The following is a 27058-nucleotide window of genomic DNA, read 5'->3' as shown; positions in this document are numbered from 1 at the left end:
CACCCCTGGAAATCATCTGGTCTGAACCCCTGCTCACAGCAGCATCACTGTCACCTAAAGCAGCTTGCACCAGAATCCCAAAGTCCTTTCCTGCAAAGCTCCCTAAGACTGTCTCCCATGGGATTCTCTGGAGCAGGTCCCTAACATGGCAAAGTCTTCTCTCACAAAGTCCAGGGCTGTAACTGGCCTTGTTCCAAGTTAACTCCAGTCTGCTCACCACACAAGGCAAAAATAATCTGTGAAATAGTTTTAAGACAGCCAGTCATCTAAATACACTGATAACTCTCAACCCCAAAAGTTTACAACTTCACTACTTTTGAAAAACATGCCTGTAAGTACCTTGGAAGCAGGAAGTCCCAAGGGAAAGTGCTGGGATTTGAGCCAAGCCACACATGTGCCTGTTTAGAGCCTAGCCTAAAATGGCAATACAATTAACTACTTCAGAGTTTGCAAAAATACTGCGAGGTTTCCTCTCTCACTCTGTGCTCTCCATCTCCCCATTAGAGATGCACTTTCTTCACAGCAAGTTTAAAGTCTGTGATCAAAAATCTTTGTGATCCTGGAAAATGAGAATGGAGGGACAAAAGAGAAGAGATTGAATGCCAGAAGGAATAAGGTTTTGCAACCTAAGTTTATTATTCATATTCCTACTATATTAATGACATACGAATTCTCTTTTCATTCAAATAAAGCAACCACAGAATAATATCCAGGCTACCACATCAGCATTTCATAGGATTTATAAAACTTGGAGCAGAAAGCAAATCCTGTTTGCTGCAGGATGTTAGGGCTTTGTCTATTATATTTCATAACACACCTAAGTGCCACTGTTGGACACACGCTTCTGCTTGGAGAGTTAATGCCAAACTGATGCAATGGGATTTTCAGCAGTCTGTTGTCCAGGAGCTTATCCATCCAAAAAGTCCTGCTGTGATGGGATATGCTAACAGGTAAACTGGCAGCAAACCAAAATTGCTCACCTCCACCAGGTTCCTTTCTGTGCTGCCCTGGGTCCTGGCAAGAGTTAAGCCGAGAGGAAGAGCAGTGCATGAGGTGAAGACAGAAGGGCCCAGCGTGCTCTCCTAGCCCTCACTCTCTGAGCCAACATCAAGAGTGACACTCACTCAACAGATATTGCACACTGGGGTTTACCTGCTTTTCAGGATCTGAGCTGCCTGAGTGAGTTTTGTCACACCTTCTCACAACACTGACTGTAACGTGAGGAGTCCATTCAACCCTGGTTCAGAGAGCACTGCGAAGATGGGGCTTTCACCCTCTCTGAAAAGCAGCTGTGTCGATGTGTGAAAATTCAGTAATCTTAACAGCAGCACTGATGAAGGACCAGGACAAAGCTTGTGAAGAGTAAACATGGAATGAGTAAATTCTGGCGTGTCCTGGGTGCCAGCATGCTCTCCTTGACTGTTTTTCAGTCAACATTTCACGGTGAGAGTAACAAACTTGATTCACAGAAGTACTGTGAGGCTCAATTATTTCACTTTCTAAAACACAAAAAAATACCAGGATGGAGAGTCTGATTCACAGGGTCTGTGCACTCAGGCTCACACAGATTTGTTACAAAAATGCTACTGGTTCTATTGGAAAGATCAGGCCTCTGGGCACTCTGATCCTCATTAGAAATAAGAAAAAACCCTTGCTTTCTAGTTTAAAAAAAAATCTGAACTGTATCTCAGAAGCTGGCAAAATAAGCCTCACTGGGTTTAACTTCAAATGATGGTAACTGCATAATTCGGAAATGTCAGAGCAACATTTTTTATTCATCTTTGCATATGATCAAAAGCATGACTGTCACAAAACCAGAGACACACAGCATGTCCCAGAACTTTGGTGAAATCTGGTCCCTAAAGCATTCAGTTGCTGAGAGCAACCCTTGTGGAGGGATGTCCTTTATGAACATTTCTAACTATTTTGGGTCATCTCAAATAAAAGAAGAGTTTAATTAGCAACTTCATCCCTGCTACAGACTGCGAAGAGTTACAAAAAAACAGAGCATGCAGAATTTTCCAATAGACTCCACAGAAATTTTTAGGATGTTTTAAAATCTATCCCCATATCTAACTCCAAAAAGTCTTACAGGTCTTTTTCACAAAACCTGAGCTCACTTATGCTGGCAATGTAGTGGGCTCTCTGGATAGGCAAGCTCTCACCCAGCAGTAGTTCAAATGAGAGGAAATACACCTTGGGCATAAAAGTAGCTTAAAATTTTTAGCAAACAGGAAATATCACAGAAGAGAAAAAAAACCCATTTTTTTTCCTACTAACTCTGCAATAACAAGATGACTGTCCAGTTTCTTCCATCCGTTCTCAGCTGGCCTCTCCACGCTTTTTATTTATTTTCTTTTCTCCCTCAAGGGCACTCCCTTGCCCTCTCAGACTCTTACAGCCTCTGTTTTGGGGGAGCACACAGACCTTCCTTTCTCCCAGCGGCCCTCCTGACACTCCTCCTTAAAGCTCTCTCATGTTTCCTGGTGAGCTCTGTGTCCTCTTTCATCAGCTGCCTGCAAGTCCTGCCCCAGTCTTACAGCACTGGAAAGAAACACAACTCAACAGCATTAATAAATGATAGCTGGTCCCTCATCTCCCTTTCATCTCCTCTCCTCTGGCTGTAAGCAATCCCAAGGCGAGGAGCAGGCATCTGCACAGGCCAGGCTGTGGTGCTGCCTTGTCAAGCTCCAGGACTGACTCCAGGACAGGCTGTCATTTAAGCAGGTTGGTGATGGAGCCAAAACGTTCTCCCCAGCTGCCCCAGCCTACACCCCGAATGGAGAACACCTGGTGGCTCCAGCACCATTACATTTTACCTGGTGGCCACGGACTGCTCCCAAGAAATCAGCTGCCACTCCCTGGTCCTTCCCTGCTTGGTGCCCAAGGCTCTTCTCACAAAAGCCCATTAGATTTTGTGACTCATCCCTCACCCTGGGGTAAATCTAAGAAAACAAGCAATTATGAGGAGAGAAAAGAGAAACTGTCATATGAAAAAAATTTATAAGCTATTCCTTCCACCCAGGACTTCCCCATCTCAGACATGAGAAAAGCACCAATTAAACCATTACAGCAGGCTCACAGAGCTCCAGCAGGGGCTGGGTGTGATGGACACCAAATGGCCCTGCTGACTCCTCACCTGCTACAAGGGCCTGGGAGAACCCTTAGTGCTCATGTCCTTACAGTGTAGGATCACATCTCTCACAGCAAAGCAAGTCCTTTCCCCTCCCCAGCCTGACAAGACATAGCTCTGAACTCTAACAGATTGATGGGAGCAGGATTTGGGGAGGCTGTGGTACCTGTGAACCTGAGAAAGAAGAATAAATCCCTAGTGAAATCCTGACTCTTCAATACCACAAGCAAAGCAGGAGCCACAGGGGAGCACAGAGGAGCAACACGATGTGCAGACTAAGTGGGACCCATGAGATGCCAAAATGCAATTACAGTCAAAGAGGTGATACAGGAGAGCATCTCAGTATCCTGTATTTTGTCTCTTTTTAGTAGCTTGTTCCAGTTTGCTCAGCTTTCATATCAAAAGGATGTTTTCTAACCAGTGGTGCTGCAAACCGCATGCTGGAAAACCAAGCCAGGTTATTTTTTGCTCTTTAAAAACAAAAACATCGCCCACCAGGGATTTTGCCCAATGGTCCAAACTGCCCAGCTGCTCAGTTGTGTGCACAGCTGTATACAGTTTGTACAGAGCTGTGCAGCTATGGGAGTGGAAGGAACAGAGCAAAACCAAGCTGCCACAACCAACAACATTAAAAAGACTCTTTTTACCACTCATTTTCCCAGTAATTAAAGTAGCTTTCTTCCAGTTTTCTGAGTGATTGAACCACCCTGGAAGAATCAACCCCAACATATTTTCAAACCATGTTTTGGTTTACTCAGAGAGGGCCAACTTTTAATTCACTTCTTACAAGCATTCACAACACGCCTGGATTATCTAAAGGCTAACCTTAGCCAGATCAGGAGGAAAATAGAAAAGAAAAAGCAGTGCCCATACGACTGCTAAACAACATCAAATACATGCCAGGAGATTTTGATCTGCTCCTGGGAGTTCCACAAGCAAACAAACAAAGGGAAATAAATATGGTAGGTTATCTACTGCAATTTCTTCACTCAACTCTAAGACCTTCTGCCAGAGATGCAGTTCCTGTGCATGGAACAGAAACCACCACAGAGCCCCGCCTAGGGCTACTCAGCAGGCAGATGTGGTCCAAACTTACTGAATGCTGCTGGTTTCAATTAGGGACCAGAGCTGGTGCTTTAACTCCATCTTACAAGAAAGGGTCTCTCTGAAAGTCACAGCGTATGCACAGTACCTCACTGTGCAGGAAAGAAAAGCCTTACGTAGGAATTTAGTAATTAGCAGATCAGGCCATTGGTTCATCCCATCAGATAATCCACCTTTGACCAGCAGCCAACATCTGGTGTTTAAAAGGCAGAAGAAAACAACCTTCAAAAGTACCTTTAGCTGTATTACTTTAAAAAAAAAAAAAAAAAGTCCTCATGACCTACAGAAACAGTCAGCTTATGCCCTGCAGCACAAATTGTGATTACTCTTCTCTTACCATGCATAATTGCAACTGTTACTATTAGTCATAAAATTATCCAACGCTTAAAAAAAACTCCAGCCACAGCACTTGCATCACTGGCTCCTGCAGCACCGGATTAACCATGCTGAAAGCACCCAGCACACACACAGTAGACTTATTTTACAAACAGTGCTTTTCAGGTTCATGGTGTAACTCTCATTAAGTGGTATGGTGCTGAAGCAAATCAAGAGACTGATGTCATCTCTAAAGCCACTTTGAATTCTGCTGTAGGACCGCCTTTAAGTTGTCTCTCTTCACAGGAGAAAATAAAAAAAGGACATAGGTATCTTATACAAGTAAATCATGTCACAAGAAAAGCTCTTCTGCCTCAGCCACCTTTGCTATTCCTTCCATTTGGTCCTTCTGAGACCTCATGGTATCCCTGAGCACTGAAGCACTCAGAGCTAGCTGCTCTGCTCCGGACAGAGATCTGTCTGGGTTCAAGGGAATGTCAGAGCTCAGTCATGCTGTTTATGCTCTCTTCCATTTTTAAAACAAAGCTGCTCTGGACCATATTGGCTGCAGCCCAGTGGGAGCCCTACCACTGGCTTCTGTGGGCTTAGATCCAGCCCCTGGCCTCACTCTATTTATGTTTTGATGAGCTGCAGCAAGCAAGGCAGACAGCTTTGTTGCACAGCCAATTTTTTACCATACAGACTAGTGAGTGACTCCTGGGTCGCTTCTCCTGAGCAGCCCGTGTGATGATTTTTGATAGAGGTTTCCTTGTATTTTTCAGTTTCGGGTGCAAGGTGTCTGGTTTCACTGCGGCCTTTTCAAACAACTCCAGTAACTCAGAGGGATCCAGTTATGCAGATGAAGGATGTATTGGTTTGACCATCTCAAATCTCACACAGCCTACTTTAATTAGCTCCTTAAGGCCTGGCTTTGAGCTCAGAAATGCTGTGATAAATCTGGAGTAACTGCCCTGAGCAGCAGAGTTTTGAGAACAGTGTTTGGAACCTGAAGTTCTGACCTTCTTTTACACTCCTGCAAGGGCTGACCAGTAAATGGCCGTGAGAGCAGCTCATGCAAAACCAGACTTCCAGGGCCCACCTTTCAAACCCAGGTGCCCCTAAGCCATCAAGTTTGACCATGTCAAGCGGAGTACTTCCTGCAGTTAGGACCCTGTCGTGGCATCCTCTGCTCCCCTCCCATAGGAATTCTTTGAGGTGAGACTGGCTTGCCTAAAGCAAATCCCTGGGGAAAGCCAGGTGTTTCATCCCAGATTGACAGCAATGCAAAGGACAGGAGGGTAGAGGGTGTCCTACTGTGGAGCAGGTGAAGCTGGGTGCAGCCAAAGGGTGTTAATCCTGCTGGGTTCAGTTCAGTGCTAGCAAGTGCATAAGGATCTCTGTGGAGGTCCACCCTCTCAAACTGGAGCTGTGCTTGGCCCACAGCCTCACAGGACTCACAAGCAGCTCCTTGCATCTTCCTGTCCTTTCAGCACACAACGCTGCCAGTGCCACTGCTGCATGGACACCTTCGTGCCACTCCAGTGCTGTCTGCACACATCAGCATGTGATGCTACCATGGTAGCTCATCCACAGGGCATGGTGCTGTCCCACTGCCTCTGACTGTCCCCACCCAGCTGCCCCAGACCTAGGCCTTTCCATTACCCACTAGTCCTGACCACTGAAGCTGTTTCCTCAGATGCTTATCTGTAACCCAATCCTAGCTCATGCTCTGGCTATTTCCCACTGATCCCCAGCCTCTCCGTCTCTTGGTCCCTTTGCAACCCTTCCACGGCTACTCACTCCATGTAACCAGCACTGAAATTCCCCTACCTGGCCTGCATGGTAGACAGGCATGGTCTTCTCCTCGTTTGATGGACTGGGCTAACAGCTGCCACTCAGTCCAGCTGCAGCTCTTTCTCACACTGGAGTTTAGCCAAATCCTCCTTGTTTAGCCAGTTTCTTCCTCCACCATTGCCAGATCCCCAGGCAAAGTGCACAGAACTGGTAGCTGAGTCCCTGCAGACCTTCACCCAGCAGTGCTGTGGCACAGGTAATGCTGTGCTCCGGCAAGGTGTGTGCTGGGGTACCACAGTTACTGTTGCTTACTGCCACCAGAAGCCCACAGCTGCACAAGGAGGTTTCTAGAAGTTGCCAAGAAGCCCAAATGACCTGACAGAGCCAGCATTTGCCCTTGGATGAAACAGATCGATAAAGAAACCTGTGTGCACATGGTCTGGAGAAAGTGTCCTAAATCGTGGCACCGTCCACGGGACTGTTACTTGTGACAGTTGTACTCAACTCCACATGCAGCTGGTCCCAGAGACCAGCAGCAACCCATACCAAGCAAGAACGGTGGCTAGGGTCTGGATTCCTCCTCTAATTTCGCTGTTTCCACCCACCCTCAGCCAGTATCACCCACTTCATACCCAGTTCCCTTGGCCATGACCAGTCAGCCTCCTCTCTCTGCAACATCTCCAGCACCACAATGAAACGCAGAGGGGCTTTGACATCATGCATTTTCATATACTCACAAGTACCCCTCCTTCTTTTTATCCTCAATATCCTGAATTTCTCAGGTGACACAGAGAAGGTCCATGAGCGAGAGCTTGGAGAAGGCAGAAGGGCTCCCTGTGACACCCTGCTTTTGGGAGCCAGTACAGTCCTCCCTGGCAAGCAGAGAGGCAGTGACTGACACCAGCTCCCGGCACAGACCCTCCCATCAAAGCCTTCCCGCAGGACAGCTACAGAGGCACTCACTGATGGGCTCTGCCAGGACAGGAGATCTAGCAAACGCCACAGGGCACCTGGGTTGCCAAGGAGACCCTCTGCACAAGTTCCCTTCAGATGTGGACAAAGCAGACCTGGCCCTCTCAGTGCATCAACAGAACAAAATTCAGTTGTGACACTTTATTTCAAAAAATGTGGAGAATTTGTTACAGGGTTGAAATCTCAAGATCCCTACAGACTGCCTTGGTGTTGTTTATGTGCTGCTGTGCCCTGTTAACCTCGAAGTGACCAGACAAATACTAACATCTGTTACCTTGGCTAATGGAAGCGCAAACAAGACTCCCAAATTAAGAATAATTTCTTGGAAGTTTAAACTTTCTCAGCAACATTATTCTTTTTGCCTTAACGAGCTACAAGTGACAACTCTTTAAGATCTCTGCCTCCGGAGATCACAGAATCACAGAATATGCTGTGTTGAAAGGGACCTGCAAGGCTCATTGAGTCCAGCTCCTGGCCCTGCACAGCACCACCCTCAAGAGTCACACCATGTGTCCGAGACTGTTGTCCAAATGCTTGAGCTCTGTCAGGCTTGGTGCTGTGACCACCCTCTGGGTGAAGAACCTTTTCTTACATCCAAACTAAACTTCCCTTGAGAAAACTTCAGGTCACTTCCTAGGGTCCTGTCACTGGTCGCCACAGAGAAGAGATCAGTGTCTGCCCCTCATGAGTAAATTGTAGACTGCAATGAGGTCTCCCCTCAGCCTCCTCCAGGCTGAACAGAACAAGTGCCCTCAGCCGCTCCTCACATTGTTTCCCCTCCAGGCCCTTCACCATCTTCGTTGCCTCCTTTGGACACTCTCTAATTGCTGAATGTCTTTTTTTAAATTGTGGCACCCCAACCGCCCCCAGCACTCGAGGTGAGGCTGCCCCAGTGCAGAGCAGAGCGGGACAATCCCCTCCCTTGCCCATCTGATGCTGTGCCTGGTGCTCCCCAGGACACAGTTGGCCCTCCTGGCTGCCAGGGCACTGCTCACTCACGTCCAGCTTTCCATCAACCAGGACCCCCAGGTCTCTTTCCGTGGCACTGCTTTCCAGCATCTCGACGTCTGTACATCCAGGGTTACCCATAGCAGGAGCAGAATCTGTCACTTTCCCTTGTTGCACTTCATATGGTTGGTGATTGCCCAGCCCTCTAATTTGTTGAGGTCTCTCTGCGGGACCTTCCTGCCTTCGAGGGAGTCAGCAGCTCCTCCCAATTTTGGATGGTCTGCAAACTTACTTCGTATCCCTTCTAGTCCTGTGTCCAAGTCATTTGGACTCTCATCTGCTCTCCTCATGTCCAGAGCTGAGGTTTTGCTGCAACTTTTTCTCCTGTCAACAGAGATTTTAAACTTGATTGCTTCGTGGTCGCTGTGGCCGAGATGGCCACCAATCTCCACTTCAGCAACAAGACCCTCTCTGTAGACAAGCAATAGATCAAGGAGGGCATCCTTCTGAGTCCTCTCCCTCAGGACCTGTTCCATAAAGTTGTCATCCAGGTTTTTCAGGTATCTTCTGGTTGCACCCAGGTTGTACCACCTGTGTGATGCTCCCAGTTAATTTCTGGCAAATTCCCCAGAAGGAAAAGGGCAGTTGACTTGGAAGTGTTCCCTTAACTCCTCAAAGAATAATTTGTCAGTGTTGTCAGTTGGCTGGGAGGTCTATAGCAGACTCCCACAATGACATTTGCATTATTTGTTTGCTCCTTGATTCTCACCCAGAGGCTCTCAGCTGTGCCATTGCCAACTGTGAGCTCTGTACATTCTAACCCTTGTATTTCATACAGTGCCACCTCTCCAGGTGAGGAGATGGTATGGGATAGTGGGCAGAATTTGAAATGTAAATGCATGGTTGCAACCCTAGAAAGGAAACTTGCAATGGCCATGTCATGTCTTATTTATTCCAGGATCTGACCTCTCGCATGCATCAACGTTGTTCTCCACTTCAAAGGATGCCAGAAGGTAAAAAGACTGTAACATACTGCAAGCTGTGCAGTCCCAGGGGTTTGGCAGGAAACAGCAAGGCTCTCACGGCCATGAAAACGTTCAGGGGAACACTATGAAACAGCAGTAAGTAGGTGAGGTCAGCAACAAGCAGGTACTTGCACGCAGGGGTGGACAGGTATGTGTGAAGAGGAGTGAACGTGTGGGGAGCACATCCACACGCCCAGAGAGCACAGGGAGGAACATGAAGCTGGGAGATGAGGTGGGTGGACAGCCTCAGAGATGAAGGGACGGCGCCTTTTGGCAGGAGGAGAGATGTTTTGCAGGGAGGAGCAGAGCGATGTGGGGCTTTGGGTGTGGAAGGAGGGAGGAGGGGAAAACTGGTGCAACAACATAAAGGAATGAACATGTGCTGCAATCACCGACGCACAGGCTGGGGTTATCCAGGTGCTTCCCCTGGGCAGGGTGCTGGTACAGGAGTTGCAGCACACACCTGTGATGCGCCTACAAAGGTACAGTGGTTCCTTGGGACAGTTTTTGTGGAGACAGCAGCACGTAATAGACATGTACTGCTTCCTGAAGTCTCACCTGTGGTGCTTTCACTGCACGAGTGCCACACACAGACAGGATCCCCGGCTACCACCATGCACGTGGGAAGGCAACAAGAGAAACCCTGTGTCAACAAGGGACCAACACTGGAGAGAAAGTGCCTGAAACCACTTGCTCTTCTGGTGGACAACAAATGCAGAAGACAGCCTGTATCACTCACGATGCTTTAAGACTGATCCAAGACTGATCTCGTGAATCCCAGGCTGTATCTTAACATTAACTGTAATGTTAAAACATCAGGGTAGAGTGGGATGAAGCCTCCCACACCCTGGCTCCACCCTAGTTCCACAAAGGAAACCACTGCAGCCTGCAAGGCTTTTATGCAGAACAGTAATGCTGGCATTGAAGATGCGCCTGTGGTCTACGAAACAATTCAGCAAGCATTGTCAGCGTGCTGTTTAAGAGCAGCAGCACACTGCTTAGCTGCCAAAACCCTGACCTCACCCCCACTTCACACGGTGCCTCCTCTGGCTCAGAGTGGGGAGGGAAGAGCTGTGACTGGGTGTTCATTACAGATCAGCTCCACACAGGCCACCTTGGGTCAGCAAAGTGCATGTAAAACTGCCCTGGCAGTGGAGCTCAGCATCAAATTCCCTGGCCACCTGAAACAACACACAGTGAAGTACAGGTGCTGCAATTCTTCTATGGGAAATAATAGTTCTTAACCTGGAACAGACAGGTTTGATTAGATGTGCTCAGCAAACAGAAGGAACACAGGTGCCTTTGGAGCACAGGACACTTAAAAGATGCTATCATGAGGCTACTTGGCACACAATACAAAATTAGGTTAGACCTTTCTGTTCCTGAGAGATTCAATTGCTAGTTTCTGAGGTTCTGGACTCTGGGCTGATTTGGTAGTGCTCAGAGCACACAGAGTCCCTCTACACGTGGAAAATGCCTTTAGAACTTGAGATACACACACCTGCAGGAATAAAATTACAGTTATTTCTTTACAAAGCTACAGATCCAGACACATCTACTTTAAATAATAATAGTAATTTTTAAAATCTGGATTGTTTACAAAGAAATGCAAAGAAATGCACACAGGTAACCATATGGTTTCATTTAAGCCATATAGTGAAATGACAAATCCCAAGCACCCTCAACAGACACAGCTGGTAAAACCTGAAGGCATTAAAGAAAAATGATAACTTATGTGCCTCCAACTGCACAAATGGATCTGCCACATTCATGAGAAAAATCACTAAAGCCTCATGCCTCTGCCTTGTCCTGCCAAGGTGGCCAGGGCTGGATGAGGGTTGTCCTGAGCATTTGCCACAAGCACAGTGATGGCTCAAAAGCTTTACTCCCCACTAGCACCACCTTCTCTCATTCTCTTTTTTTTTTTTTTTTAAACTTGCATATGCTTGCTCCGGGAGACTCCCCCCACCAAGCACTGCCTGATTCGAGAACCAGCCCAGTACCAAACTCCTGAGCTGCCCTCCTTCAGGGGCTTCTAGCCTCAGCCAAGCAAGTATGAAGTTCCACTCTCCCAAAAAAGCTTTCCAGTGACTAAAGCCTTAAGCTGCCTTTTCATCATTTCGCTCAGCAATTAGAGAAATACACCCAGATCTAACACCAGGGGATACAGGGGTCCTGCTCAGCCTGCCAATGAAACACCCTGAGGAAAGAGTGGCAGGTCACCCACTTGAACCCCTCCAGTTTCAGGGTCTGAGACAAGAATTGTAAACAGTCTTGAGACTTGCTGAGCCCAAGAAAGGCATCTCTGTGAATTTTAGCAGCTTAACTTTGAGCAGAGATCTCTGTAGACCTTGTAAATGCCCAGCTCTACAGAGGGGAGCAATGGTGGATTTCAAACAAAGGGGGTGCAGAGCTAAATATAGCACAGGGACATAGGGGCACCCTCCAAGTCACACCCCAGTCCCCCTTCGTTTGCCAAAGTGCTGGCAAGGCACACTGTTCCAGCTCCAGGGAAGCACCAGTCCCTTCCCAATGCCTTCTCCAGGGCAGAGGGGCAGCCTCCACACTGCACATTGCCTAAAGCACTTAATGTCACGTAGCATCTGCCCAGCAACTCTGCAGGGCCCTGGGCAGGGATGCTCACAGCCTGACTGGCACCAACAGAAGAAACCAGAGCAGAGAGAAAACAGGCTCCTCCTGGATAGCCTCAGACAGCAAAGGCAGGCCATTTCAAGTGGCTGGCTGGTTAGAAATTTGTACTTTTGCCAGCAGTCAACATCAGAACAGAGTTCAGCAAGGGGAAGAGAACACAGAAGAATCACTTTCCCCACTTCTCAGTAAATGATGATCACTAAGGGCAAGGAGGTCCCTCTCACTGTTACCAGCGAGTACAGGAAAAACCCACTTTTCCATCACAGAACAGGGCTCATCCAGGAAAAAACAAGTCCATCCTCACAGGCTTGTGAGCTGAAGTGACACAAATGCCTTAAGGCCCCGGCCCCAGGAGTGCCACTGCCCCACAGGATCGCCCCATCCCCAGCCCTCCTGCACTCCCACTGCCAGCACACACAGCCAGGAGCTGCCAGCAGTGTGGGGTGCCAGCATCAGGAACAAATCCTGTAGTAGGACTTGCCAGATTTGTGTGAGGGCCACCTTCTTCCCCGGCCTTCCCCAGTGGTGAAAGAAAGAGGTGCTTTCTTCACCTTGCTGGGTTCCAGGCAAATAAATCCTTTCCAGCAAAAACAGTAGCCCCGAGCAGGTCCCCTTGCAGCTGCAGGAGGCATATTTTCCCATGTATTTTATACTTTGCCTTTTTTCACCCATCCTAAAAATACCTTGATGTCCTTCACACAGACAGTCCTCATTCCACCTCCGGCAGGGAAAGGAAAGGGAAGCCAGAGACCTACTTGACAGTTTTGTTTCCTTTACTTCACCAGAATGAAACCACAGAGGAGGGAGGCACCTGTGCCTAGAGCTGAGACAGGAGCCAGAGTGGACCCTGCCCGTACCACATCCCCTCCAGTTCCTGGGGCTCTCTCTCTTCTCCGTCCTTCTGATGCAATGGAGACTGGCAGGGGGCTGGCACACATAGTCTGTACACACCTCCAGGTACAGAGAGGCCACTTTGCAAGTTGCTGGTCAAGTGCGTAAGACACAGCTAGGGCAGCTATCCCAGCTGCTCCCATTTCTCTGCTATTTGCAGGAAAAGGGGAATTTCATGTCCCTTTCAGCAAGAACAGTCATCAGACAGACTATGAATGTGCCTTCCTCTTTTTTTCTCTTCTTCCTGGAGTTGGCCCAGCTTTCCTCAGAAGTAGAGCCTGCCAACCACTGCAGATAGAACACAAATCCCAATGTAAAGCTTGTTTGTATTTACTCTGACCTTTATTAGGCTGTCAAGAGGTGCTCATTTTGCTCCACCATGCTCATGGTGTCCCTCAGACTGCCTCCTCCACAGCTGACAAGACCAATAATGTGCAAACCCCTCGGTAATTTCCCTGCAGTGGTCACACTTTGCTGTTGTGCTGCCCTTGTACGCACCACAGACAGCTCTATCCAAAGGCCCCAGAAAAAAGGAATAGGGTTAAAAGCCATCACCTCAGCTGCACCCTTCCACCCATTTCTTGCCCCAGGCTGTGCAGTTCAGGCAAGTGCAACGAATGGGAAAGGTCAGAGGTGAGATCCGTATTCTGGGGGCCCAGACAAGCTCCTGCCCCTGCATTACACAACAGCAGAGCTGGCTCACAAAAGGCAGGGTGGTAGCAATGCCTGGGGAAGCCAAACCAGCAGGGCTGTTGCAGCAGGGCAGGCTGGGTCCAGCAGAAGAATGAAACAACAGGCTTCCCCCTTGCACTGAACGCATATGGAACCCAGTGAATGCTTTTCCATTCATGGACATTAAGTATTTCAAAAGAATAAATAACAATTGTCACTGACACCTTTGACAGCCTAACTGAGGCACGAGAGGTCGAAGCAGCTTGTTCTGAAGCCTTGGCTGTTCAGCAGCAGAGACAAGGCTGGCGTATGTCCCCAAATTTGTGCTGTAACCACCAGGCCACGGCCCCTTCTGGAGGCCACCCTGTAATAGAGAGCAAACAAGCTCTCATTTTAGGGCGGCTGCTGGGGACACTGAAATCTTTAGCAGTTTGTTCTGGCAGGGTGGCAGTGGCAAACAGACACTAATTTTCTTAGGGCAGCCAAACCCCACATCTACCCAGAAAACCTTTCCATAAGCGAGCAGACGCCTGCAGTTCTGAAGATGTCCAGGAGCAAGAGCTGGCCTTGCCAGCTGTTTATATGATATTCAAAAGAAGAACTAGAAGGAAACAGAGTTCTGAGAATCAGGATTTCCCACCATGTCCCAAGCCTGTCCTGGCAATGCCCTGTTCTCCCAGCTGCTTCAGCATCCTCTCGAGCATCCCAGGGCAAGACATCCCCACCCCTGGCAGGGAACCCTCCCAGAAGGCAGCAGGCACACAGGGTGCTCTGCATGGAGAGATTTAAGAGTGTTTTCCTCTCTATCCCGCCAGGCTCAGCTGGGTCAGACACAGCACTTGGCAAGAGAAGAGCTCCCTGCTAATTTTAGCCTCCGGCTCTCCACCCAGGCAGCAGCAGCAGCTCAGCCGCTGTGCAAAGCTGGGCAGCACCGAGGCGAGGGCTGCGGCCCGACCGCACACTGCCAGCTGAAGATACCAGAGTGGCGGGCAGGGGCTGCCATGCTCATGGGGGCAAATCCCTCCCCACGGCTGAGAGACGGAGCAAGGACAAACTGCAGCTCCCGGGGGGATCTGCTCCCGGACCCAGGCAGCGCTCTCAGGACTCCTGTTCTGCCCAGAGGAATAAGCGAGGCTCTAAACCTGCAGTAGGATCCCATGAGTTTGAATCGGTTTTGGACAGCTCTGGAGCTGGTGCGCCTTGGACTCCAGCGTGCCATGCTGAGCAAGCATCACTTTGCAAACACTGCTCACAGGAGAGCCTGCTCCGGCTCTTTCCCATCGTGGTCCCTTCTCCAGCGTGCTGCCTGCTACAGAACTGCGGCCCAGGGATGGGATGCCTGTCCCGCTGCGCCTGCAACCTGCCGTCCCTGCTGTGGGAGTCGGTGCCTGGGGTGGGGGCTCAGCAGGGCAAATTTTCCCCTGTGTCTGGAGGCAAACTTGCACTGGTTCCAGCAAACAATGCCTATCCCTCTGTGTAAGAGGAAAGCCCCCAAAAAGCATGGAAAGGCAGAAAGGGAGCCCTGAGGATTATGAAAGGAGCAGAAGTAGCATGAACATCAGCAAATTAGAGAGTTTCTGGATTAAATGCTACCTGACCATGAACCATAGGACTACGTGCAAACCAAGCATCTTTTATTCAGTTTTCACTGTACCTAGAGAAAAGGGACTTTACATCCTTTGTAAATAAAGAGGGATACATTAAAAATTCCTGACTACACTAGCAAATCCTTTTTCTACACAAAAAAACTGGCAAAGTGCTGAGCGTTTGTTTGACACCCGGACAAAACAGGTAACCACACTCGGCCAACCAAGAGCAGCATCTGCAGCACTGAGCACAGGGCCCTACACAGGGGAACCAGGTGTCTTGGCAGACACCAACCACAGTAAAAAGCCACCATGCTACTGATTTTCAAAGCACCAAACACCCTCATGACACCAAATACATTCTTAACCCTCCTGGTAGAGCTGCTTATGATCCCTACAAGCTTCTGTAACTTTTATCCCCGCACTTTCCTCCACCTCTTTTAAACATAAGGCAGTGGTTTATTCTGTGCCCCCTTCTTTCTACATCTCTCTTTTTGATCTCTGTTGATTCCAACCTCTCTGCTCCACTGAAATCCCAAGTATTTCTTTCTAATCTAGCCTTCAGCTCCTTCCACGACAATTTTTTAGTGGCCATTGGCATTTTCTGATCACTCTGCTCTGACACTCCTCTCACCACGTCCCATTTTTGGCCACTACTTACTTTTGTTAAATAATTTCTGTCATCTGTATTTCCAAATGCATCCTCTTCTGCTGGTTTTACCTTCTACTTTTCTTTCTTCATCTGCATGAGCTGCAAAACTTTCTAAAATGCTTCTTTCCCTCCTTGAACTGCCTATGTTGGGTATCTTATAACACAGAGTTATAAGAAAAAGGTGAAAACAAAATTTACAAAGAATAATAATGAAAAATAGGAGAAAACTCCCAACTAGTCATGCTCTTTGGGAAGCATGGAGTTTTGGGAAAAAGCACTCAAAAAAGAGTACTGGAAGACCCAGAGTTAATTGGCAAAGCAATTACAATTTGCAAAGCAGAGGAAATCGGCCACATGGCTGGAGCTGATGGAATGCAGACAGCGATCAGACAGTTCAGACAAACTGAAATAATACTAGCCAGACTGAGGCAGGGTACAGCAGGAGTTCAGAGAGGGAGTGCACCTTCCCCTGCCCCACCAGCACACACAAAGGACCCTCTTCCCCACCGCAGCAAGAGGTGCGAGTCAGCGAGACACGCCTGGAAACGCCTTGGAAGACCTGCCAGGAAGGGTGGCATGTTCGGAGGAATCACAAGTGCAGAGCTATGTTAGCAACACCAGGACTTCTTCAGAGCAGCAGCAGGGATGAAGATGATGGCTCAGAGAAAGGGGAAAGGAACGTGAAAGCTGGAGGCATTTATTAGCTGCAGACTAGGTGCAGGTGAGCAGCACCACGCCAGCAACAGAGAAACTGCCAATGGATGAAAGGCACTGGCAGAAAAAGCAAATTAAATTCAGGCTCAGTGCTGGCAATCTTAGCTCCACTACTGGAGCAGGTGAGCAACGTGAGCAAATAAATACAGACCATGAGCTCCAGCCAGTAATTCCAGGGAAAAGGAAAACACCCACTATCAAGGTTGAATTCTGTCAAACCCTGGTCCCACAAAGCGCGTCCAATTCCCTGAAGAAAAAGTAACCAAAACAGCAAAGACAGAATTAGAATACATCTTTTCAAGGATAAATAAGCTCCCAACACAGCACAACACGGAGCAGTACAACTGTCCTTCAACCCATGTACCTTACAAAGCTCTTCCTGACTGAGGAAGCAGCTGAAAAAGAGCAGGATCAGGAATGGCCCTAGGAATTGGTGACAGACACAGAGCAGCCCAGGCACATGTGCAGAAAGAGGCGACGAAGCAAGCCCTGCCATGCTCCTCCTCCCACGAACCTGACTGCTTAGGCCCTGAATAATTAAACACCTGTATAAAGGGGGTTTCGCCCCTGCCTGAGAGGGGAGAGGAGAATGATGGTCCAAACTGTTATAAACATATAATATTGGCTTCTTGCAAAGTATAAAGGTAGATATTATATCATGTTAGAAATGCTTTTTTGCTGTGTGGATGTAGTTTTCTCTCTTTTTAGCAAGAATGTTAGCAAGTGTGAGCAAGTAAGAGAACCTCCAAGCGAGCAGAGGATGAGGCCCGAGGAGCTGCTGATCAACACTTTGTCCAGGGAACAAAAGGGCCCAAAGGCTGCTCTGCCTCGAGAACGGGCGGCCAGGAGGGTCCGAGAGCCGCTATCACCGCTCTGGCCGGGGGGCAAAGAGGCCCAAAGCTGCAATCAGCCCTGACTGTCTGAGTAATCAAGAGATCCACCCTACCATCGACTCTTACCTAGCAGGCCCAACCCCAAGAATCAAAAGAAATAAAACCACAAGGCAGAAGACTACGCATGCTCTAAAAAGGCGGAACCAAGGAGTGGCCATACAGAACAGCTCCAAGAAAAGTTTTAATATGAATAGAGAACAGACAGTAAAAATGGTATGAAAAGGACTCACCTCGGGCATCAGGTGTGCTCTTGGCAGAGCGCCAAGGCACCCGGCCATTATCCCTTTGCTTTATTTTATGTGTCTCTTATTGTCTTTATATTAAAGCCTTTAAATTCTCACAGGAGAGTGAACCTCATTTTTCACAAAACCACTTCTGGGGCTTGAGGTGCTTGCAGCTGGTGCTCCAGCCAGCACACGGAGACAAACCAAGCACCAACTTGGTAAAACCCTTTTACACAAACCACCATTCAGGCTGTGTTTAGCACCAAAAATCTTTCTAGAACCCGTATGACTTTAGATCCTTTCAGATATTTACATTGCTACCACGTGGCTGATGACATCTCCCCTCTTCCTCTGTGTCCCTATTTGCTTTCCCACAAAAAAGCGGGCAACCACTTGCCTTGCTGCTGTGGGACACCTCTTTGCCCTAAAAGTCCTTGGAAACAGAAGGCTTTGAAGCTCAGGGAGTTGTGGGCCAGCAGCCATAGTCCCTGTATTTATGGGGCCCAGAACAGAAGGCAGTGAGGTGGCTCACAACATGAGGCACTGCATATGGCCAAGGATGGCTGTTCGGGAAGCTGGGACACCTGTGGCATGAAAGGTGGTCTAGCGTGGGAGAAGGAAGAGGCTGAGGGGGCTAAGGGCCCCTTTCCTGGGAATCACACCATTCTGCTGCCTCCTGGGCACAGAGGCTGCTCTCCGCCTCCCCCCAGGTGCTTTAGGCTCCAGCCTCCTTCCCAGCCCACGCCTGGGATTCCTGGATGAGATGGTCCCTACCATATTCTGGGTATTCTGGGGAGCGGGGAGGGGGAATGTGGTCCTTGGTGGCTCCCCATTGATCCAATTCCCTGCAAGTTCTCAGCTCTTCACATTCAGTAGCGGTGCCCCCAGGCACCCTGAGGGAGGGGAAGGGGGATAGGGCCCAGCCTCCCTCGGGCCACTGTGCTGGCACAACAGAGGAGTCTGACACGGAGGGAGGTCCACAGGCCCTGTGTTTCCTTCCTCTTCAAGGTTCACCCTTGCTCTACTCTAGATTTAAAAACAAACCTTCTCACTGCCTTTTTTTTTTGTTGTTGTTATTCCCCTAAGAAGAAAAAGAAGCAACATATGATTTGGGGAACAACTTAAAATGCCTTTGTTCTCAACACCTTGGCTTGGATGTTATTTTGAATTTCCAAGTGGATGCAGCTAACTACTCTCTCCCTTGGTGTGAGAGTACAGACTATGGGGCATAACTGCTGTTCACAGAATTTACCCTGATACAAGCACACACTGATGTTTTCAAGACACAGGAGAAGTCTCATTTTGCAATTGCTATTTACTTCTTATGCAAGGCAGACAATTATTACCAAGGTACACCTCTGGAAATTATAGTTCAGTCATATTTGATGGGAAAACTTGGTTTTGGCAGATTGTTTGTTTTGCATTTTTGATGGAAAATAAACAAAACACTCCCAACTGGCCTGCTTACAACAAAGCATGGACTGTGGCAGCTAATGCAGAGTGAGCTGCTGCTGCAGCAGGTAATGGAGGCTATTAGTATCGGGTGGTCTGGACAGGATATTCTCAGCCCATTATAAATTTTGTTCAGCAGCTCAGATGGGGTTAATAGCACCCAGACATGACTACTGCAGTTTTACAGAAAATTGCATTACGGAATACAAATGAAACTAATTTAGGAAGGGAAGTATTTACGAGAAGGGCTGCAGATATCTCAGCTAGGCTCAAACGAGCGGCAGCGCTGAGGAAGCTGTCGGAGGTGCCAACTCCAAATATATGGGCCAAGCCCACGCTAATGACATGGAAATAAGTAAGTGGCCTCTTCAAGAAAGGTAGGAGCAGACTTACTTAGAATGGCAGGAAAAAATACACATATCACAAATGCAGATTATCCTCACTCCAAGAGAGCTCTACTAGGCAATTTGCAGCCATCACAGGTGATAACATAGATCAAATATTTTTACTGGTAAATGGAATACGACAGCATGTGACAATGAACTACTGTTTAGTGAGCGTGGATTTACACATTTCAGTGAAACACAGGCTGCCACGTAAGGCTACTAGCTCCTAATGGTCACAATTCAGAGGGCATGAGGAAAAGAAAGTCAAAAAAGATAACACACGCCTGCTATAGTCAAGTCTCTGATCTGTACTCAGTGTTTTTACATTACTGACTAGCATTGGCTGTCAATTTCCAACTGGCAAAAAAGAAAACAACCCAAGAATATTTGAACTGTCAGAAATTAACAAGGTCACTGAGATGGAAACGAGCGAGAAAGGAAAGCCCCATGGATGATGCAAAGGCCTAGGATATTCCATTTGTATCTCTGATGGAAAACAGCGACATGGAAAAGGACAAACAGCCCCAGATGGGACAATTTTGCCATGTAAGGGTATAAGACCTGCAATGCAAAGTAATCGGTGACAGTTTAATCCCCTTGTTTTAGAAGTTGGGGAAAAAAACCACATTGACCTCTTTTCCCCTCAAAAAACCCCCAAAACAACTCAAATGGGAAATAGTCACAGGATGCTGAAATAACTAAGCCTTAGGAAATTACAAAATCAGAATTAGTGATGGGGCACTGATGCTTCAAGGGGACTCAAGTCCACCCAACAAGCTTTGTATTGTCTGAAATGATTCAAGATCTTAAAGACTGACTACTCAAATATTATTATTATTCCGTGTAGTTGACTTAAATTATTTATTACGGCAACACGAATTATTTTTCTGTGATGTCTTAGGAGAACTTAATGGCAGCATCATCCCAGACCATCTAAGCATCTCAAAGCATCAGGAACTCTCTCCAGATCAGGAACATCAAGGACTTTGCACTGTGGCATGGGAAAGTCTTCTCAGGAAAACAGAAATACAGAGCAGCTCTGGTCAAGGTCCCAGTGTACTTTGGCTTGGCTCATGACACACACAGACTGTGAATTTCCAACATCATGAAAAGGGTGAGTATCCGAGGACCAGATTCACAACTGTTTCCACCCAGAAACATGGGTCTTTCTGAAATCTCACACCACGTGTAAGTAAGCCACCTTATTTCCTTTTCTGGAAAGTCCTTCTCAGCTATTACTGCAAGCCTAAAAACAGCAATGGAATTGGGAAGTGACTGTAAGAGGGAACATCAGTGCAGCGCAAGAACAAATAGGAAAGGGAAACTCAACAAAATATATAACCCCATAAATTCCTGAGGCCAGCACTGTAAGCGCTGGAGAAAGAACCCCATCATTACTCCATTCCCAACTGCCACAACCTACAAGGCAGTCTCTGTCCTCAGGAGAGCATCCTGCCTTTTCCCATCCTGCAGATGCCAGTAATTTCAAACTACCAGATGAAAGATGATGTCCATCTTCTCTCACATCTGCCTGAATTTCCAGGTGAGAGAAGGCAGAGCCTTTCTGTCACTGTAGCACACAGAAACACATCTCCAGAAGACAGAATCATTCCTCTCCAAGCCCGTGGTGTGGGGGAGATGCACAGGAGGGCACCCCTCTGAGATCCAAGTTATCCTAACCCCGTCCAACTCAAGACGGGAAGGTGTGTACATGAATACATGCTGTTTTGGCACGCCACTACATAAATCTGTCAGTTAACACGAGTACGTGAAGAGATGACACAGGAGTTTGTAAATAAAGGTAATATGTAATCTTGGCGAATTATTTGGGGATCTGCTGAGGCCAGACAAACTGCAGGCCAAGTTCCACAGAAACAAACACCCAGCTGACTTCAAGTGGTGAAAAAGCACCAGGTTTGCAACCTACCTGCAGCACTGCCCCAGCAGCAGTGCAGGGGTTCACTGGCTCAGGACAAGCACGGCAGAGGCAGCCTGAGGCCTGGGCTTCCCCTCCGGTGTGTCAATGAACCTCACAAACCAAGCTACCAGGGGATGTAGTACATTAGATCCCCTCTAACCCTGGATTCTCCCCTGGAGCCTGTGAGAGCAGTCTGTGCTGTGAATACGGGGCTGGGGATGTTGGCTCCCTTTGCACATGCCAGTGTGGCAGGATGCCACAGCACTTCTAGTCACCCTCCAGGGACGCTGCACTGACCCCCTGGCAGTGCCCCTGTCCCACCTGCAGGGCCCATCCTTCACCCCACAGTGTGCTTTGGGAACGGTGCTGCCTGGCAGAGACCCCTGTGAGCAAAGGTCTCCCAAGTGTCCTTGCACGTACAGAAATGCCACACGCAAGCTTCGTGGCACAGACGCAATGAGCCCTGCGGAGGAGCGATAGCGAGCGGGCCCGGGCAGGCAGCCCTGCGGCTGAGGGACGGCACGGGCCTGCACGGGCCTGCACGGGCCTGCACGGGCGGCCCACGGCGCGAGTGAACCTGCCGCTGTGGCTGTGCTCCTGAGGGGTCCCTGCGCCCAGGCGAGAGGAGGAAGCTGATACATGACATTAAATGCCCAACTTCACCCTTCTGGCAGACGCTCCTCTCACACAAACACACACACTGCCCACTCACATCAGTACTCGGGCAACCTGCACGTGCCTGAAGACCAGAGCTCAGCATGCTGCAGGCACGAGAAGCCAGTGTTCTGGGAAGCAAAGGGGTACTGAAGGTGTACATTAGGGGGGAGCTAATGTAGGGAGTAATGTAGATGTACATTAGGGGGGAGCCTTGCCATAAGGACCTCTCTATTTGCACATTTCCACGGTTTCTTCTGAACCTCTCCTATTTCCCACTTCAGAGAGTGGCAGTGCGCACTCCTCAGTTAGAAAAGCAGCAGTCTGAAAATCTAAGTGAGACACAAACCACAAACACAATCCAAGATAGGAAGATAACACACTCCCAGTGTTATTTACTCACAACAGTAAAATGTGGAGGAACAGGGGTAGGTTAAAGCAGTCAGGAAAGGCAAGTTAAGAAAGGGGCTTCCAACTTCTTGCTCCTACCAGCTGCACCTCCCACGATTCTACTCTAATCCTGAGCACCCTCCTTGTGCCTGGCTCAGTGCAACATACACACCTGCAATAAAAGAAATCAGTGCAGATGATTTGTAGACTCCTGAAATACCATAGTCTTTGCAGCAGAAAAAACAGATTCTGCACCGCAATGGCTGGGAATGACCTCACCTCCAAGCTGCTTCAGGGATGGGGCTTTGTTTCTACTATGTTGACACAAGACTTTAGAGCAAAGGGGGATCGTTGCATATCCTGCCTGCAAACACAGCCCACTGATATCAGCCTTGCTCCCTCAGGCACACCCTTCTGCACAGGTGGGCAAGATGAGGCACTGCTGGGCACAGAAGAGAAAAACAGAGGTAGCAGAAGGAGTTGTCACACCCACCACCTTTTCCATCCAAACAGCACTGCAGCAGCTCTGGGAAGTAGCAGTATGTTGGGATGAGGGTCTTCCCTGAGGAAATACCTCTCCCTGCCCTTGTCCCTTCCATCCCTGATGCCGAGCGAACTGCATTACAGCATTAAAGACACGATGCAGGACTTGCTCTCCAGGCCTCTGTGTTTTCTCCCTCCGCAACACCTCATTCACCCATGAAATAATAAAGTCTCCCCATCTCCAGCAGGAGCAAAGTGTGCTGTGTAGCAGCTCATAAAGATGAGAAAAACATCCTAGTGGAGAGCCCACTCCAGAGAGGTTAGTGCCTGTCAGCAGCAGGAGTAAACAGACTGTCTCCAGCTCCTCAGGTTTCCTGGCAGGGAGGCAGTGTCCTGCCTGCTACGGCTTGTTCTGGATGACAACAGGCCACAATTCGTGTGAGGTGAGTGTGCCCATCTTCAGCTCACATCAGCCTGCTTGTTTCTCTTCACTCAGCTGTAAACATGTTTAAGATTCCTATAAACACCTACAGGGCAGCAAGCCAGCCAAACATGCTCAATTAAAAAAATAAGAAAAAAAATAAAAAGGAAGAAAAAGGCAAACCCCACAACAACAGAAACGCCCTCCTACCCACGAGCACATGGTCCTGCCAACAAGGCTCCCTAGGAAGAATATGTAGGAATACCACCCTAAGACACTCACATCACAAGAAAATCAAAAAAGAGTTTTTTCCTTTACCTGCCCAACTACTCATTCCAGCATCACCTTCAAAGGAAAGCCATCACTCACAAGAGCCCACACTATCCTCTCTGCCTGTCCAGCCCATCCCGACCTCCCTGACAGCTAGAAATGGGCCCAAGTCAACTTTGGCACACGAAAATCCCAACCCATGGTGTATACCAGGCACGAGTTCTGCACCTCAGGCTGATCCCTCAGCCTTTGACTTTAACATTACAGCAAAGTGAACCTCATGCCAGAGACTCTCACAGCACATGGTGATGAAGCATCATGAGTGCCAATGGATACTGATGATTACAGGATATTCTCCTAGACTCCTTATTCACTTTATCCAAACTATTTTATATGCTTGACTTCATTGCACAGCAGAGCTGCACATATCTCAAGAGAGGACAGTCAGGGCCCCAATTTTTAAGCATCACTTACTCAAACACCCACCCTCTGGGCATCTGACATCTGCTCTCTCCACCACACACTGGTCTGGGGGGTAAGAGGAGGAGAGGAACATAAAGCTGGGAGGATCCACCATGCCTGAAGACTTGTTCTTAGGCACTGACTTGAGAGCAGGGATGGTGTGGGGGCATCGGAGGGGTTTGTGCTCCATCTCATGCATGGCTGAGAGGAAAAGAAGTCTTTTCTCTGAGTCCTTACAGCTTTGCAAGCAGAAGAATCACTTCTCTGGAAAGACAAAAACATACCTGGCTTTCCACACACAGGCTGTTCTACAGTGCCTTTTAGGGAGGCAAAGAGAAACTCCATTACAGACACAGGAGATGGAAACACTGATCTCCTGTAGATCTTCCAAACCCAGCAGCTTTTCATCTTTCTGGCCCCAATGGAGGAGCCTTTTAGCCTTTTGTCTAGAAAAGTTGCCCAAGAGAGAGCTTTTGTATTTTATCGTTAATAACTGGGGAGGCTGTTGCATCAGCTAAGTTGAGGTGGCAGCTCTTGGCTGGTCCCAGGTGTGACTTACAGTAGGGTTCCCAACCGGGACATGCAACAGAAGACAATGCAGAAACAAGGGGAAAAGTATTAATTGCTTGGAGAGCCACTCCCTCCTACATCAGCTTCCTGGGATCCTGGGAAGAGTCACCACATGGAGTCACAAACACAGCCGTCCCTGTCCCCAGAGAAGAAAATATTACTTAGTTTTAACAACCAAAAGAAAACAAATGCTATTTGTCTTCTGCTCAGATTTCTGATTTCTCTTAAAACAAAACAGGCTTTTAGAGGTAGTAGGGCAAGAGGAAGGGTGGGGAAGGTCACAGATTAACCTTCCTCCTGTTAGCAGGTTCCAGGATTCTGGCTACAAAGCCAAGAAAACATGACACCAAGTGCCCAGTGTGACCACAGCCCTCTGTGATGCTGAGCCGTGAGGAACTGCCTGCCAGAGGATTTTACCCTCCCACCCTTTCCAGCAGCATTTAAATACCTTCTGTTTGCAACGAACAGCAACGTCTCTGGTGGATTTGGGAGAACCTGGAATTTTATATAATTGAACTTTAATATAATGCAATTATTTTGCTCATGTTCTGTTTTGGTTGGTAGTAACTGTAGTAATCTCACTGTTTCCAGTTTCAGTCTTAAAACAGAATTACTTTTACAACAGAGATGTAAAAATAACCCTGTCTTAAAGCAAAGAGGAAGAACTCAATTCATTAAGAAAGTTGTTTTTTCTTGCACATCTCTGCTGTCCCCACTCTCTCAGCCCACTTCTCCCACCCCTCCTTCTCCCTTTGCATTGCTGGCAGTGAAAGGACCACCAGCTGTACAACTCCAAACACCTGACTCAGCCCCTCTCTCCTCATAACCACTGTTTTAAATACTTCTGAGGCGTTTTTCTCCCTTGCTTCTACACAAGCCTTCTGCCCACCTCTACAAATCCTCTCTAAGCATTTTTGGTGGGGTTTTGCCAAAGTGATGTACAGTAAAAGGCACGGTGAGATTGTGTTAAAGATGTAATGCAAAGTGGACTCGTAGAACAACTCACCTTCTCATTCCACCAGGCATAAAAAGAAGATTATTACTAGAGGATAGAAATCAGATCTGTTACACTGCTGGAACAATAAATATGTGTTTTTAGCAGTAACATCACGTATTATACAGAACAACTGTACAAGCTGAAGTCCTGTAATGGACTTTGTAGAAGTAGACATTCATAGTGCCCCTTGCACAGCCACAGTCCCAAGCTTTAAGACTGAAACCAAGCCTGACTCATGGAGTGAAAATTAGGAGGTTTACAACACGTAATGAAAGGACCAATACGCTGGAAAATATCAATAGTTAAGCACTCACATGTAATTGAAAACATACTTTCAAATTAGATTAGTACCAAGTACTGATATTATTAAAAAGCAGCAGCAACATCACAGCCTTTTACAAAACCACGAGCCATTCAAAACCTTTCTGTAGCTCAAAAAAGAGAAGCGTAAAAAGCCACAGGACATTGATAGAATGTTTCTCTACTTCAGAAAGAAAAGCGCAGCTCAACGCACTTCGCCCGAGCCCTGCCGTGCTTCCGAAAGTTCGCACAAAGCGAGCCCGTTAGCAGGCGGGCGGTGCGCCTCTCCCGGGTATGCATTCCCTCCTGCTCTGCATACGCTTCTCCTCGCATCAAAGCCGCATTCAAAGCATCTCTGCTGCCTTCCAGGTTCGCACCAGGGCACCAAGAACGAGAGACATCTCAAAGCCGTGGCTCTGGGCTCTGCAGTTCCAGCACGGTCAGACTTGGGTGGGTCTCCCGACAGAGAGGGGGTGAGACCCCTTAGACCAAAGGCAGGGAAGTGAACCCCCAGCGCCCGTCTCCTGCCGGGGGCCAAAGCCCCGCTCAGACCCCAGTGGCTGCGCTCACCCCGCGTCCCCCCGCCGGCCTGGAACGGGGGCAGCGCACGGGCTCCCGGGGATCGCGGGGATCGCGGGGCTCCCGGGGATCGCGGGGCTGCCGGGCTGCGAAGGACGGGACCCCCCCGCTCCCCTCCCTCCCCGCGCCCGGGGTCACTCACTGCGCTCCGGGGTGGCCCCGCCGCCGGCCGCCGCCACCAGCTCCAGGTAGGCGGCCCAGAGCCCCAGGGCCAGCGCGCCCAGGGCCAGCAGCAGCCGCAGTTGCCTCCGGCGCCGCAGCCGCGCCAGCAGCCGGCCCCGCATGGCGCCGCTCAGGGCGCCGGGCCCCCGCCGCCCCGGGACATGCTCCCGCCGCCCCGGGACGCGCTCCCGCCGCCGGCCCCGCCGCTCCCACCCCTCCTTCGCGGGGCGGGCCCAGGTGCGGGCGGCGCCCGCCCCCGCGGGCAGCTCCGGCCCCGCTCTGCCGCCGCCCCCCGCACCTGCCTCCGCCCCGCCGAGAGCCCGGCGGCGGGCACATCCCCCGGGACAGGGCTGCCGGAGGGCTCCGCTCCTGCTCAGGCCACAGAAAGCCGCCTCAGTGGCGGAGGAGGCTCCAAACCCCCTCAGAGCCGGTCTCCGTG

At 48.9% G+C, this 27058-nt stretch overlaps 1 protein-coding gene across 1 annotated transcript in view; it reads right to left on the bottom strand.

Moving 5' to 3' along the window:
- Positions 1-26741, bottom strand: part of B4GALNT3 (beta-1,4-N-acetyl-galactosaminyltransferase 3) — a 64560-nt gene extending 37819 nt beyond the window's left edge. The window contains exon 1 of the mRNA XM_048300566.1: positions 26600-26741. Coding sequence (XP_048156523.1) covers positions 26600-26741 — 142 coding nt within the window. The remainder of the gene's footprint in view (positions 1-26599) is intronic.
- Between the last annotated feature and the right edge of the window lie 317 nt (positions 26742-27058).

This window comes from Corvus hawaiiensis, chromosome 4 (genome assembly GCF_020740725.1).
Source record: "Corvus hawaiiensis isolate bCorHaw1 chromosome 4, bCorHaw1.pri.cur, whole genome shotgun sequence".
NCBI classification, from domain to species: Eukaryota; Metazoa; Chordata; class Aves; order Passeriformes; family Corvidae; genus Corvus; species Corvus hawaiiensis.
This window is presented reverse-complemented; position numbering and strand designations above follow the sequence as displayed.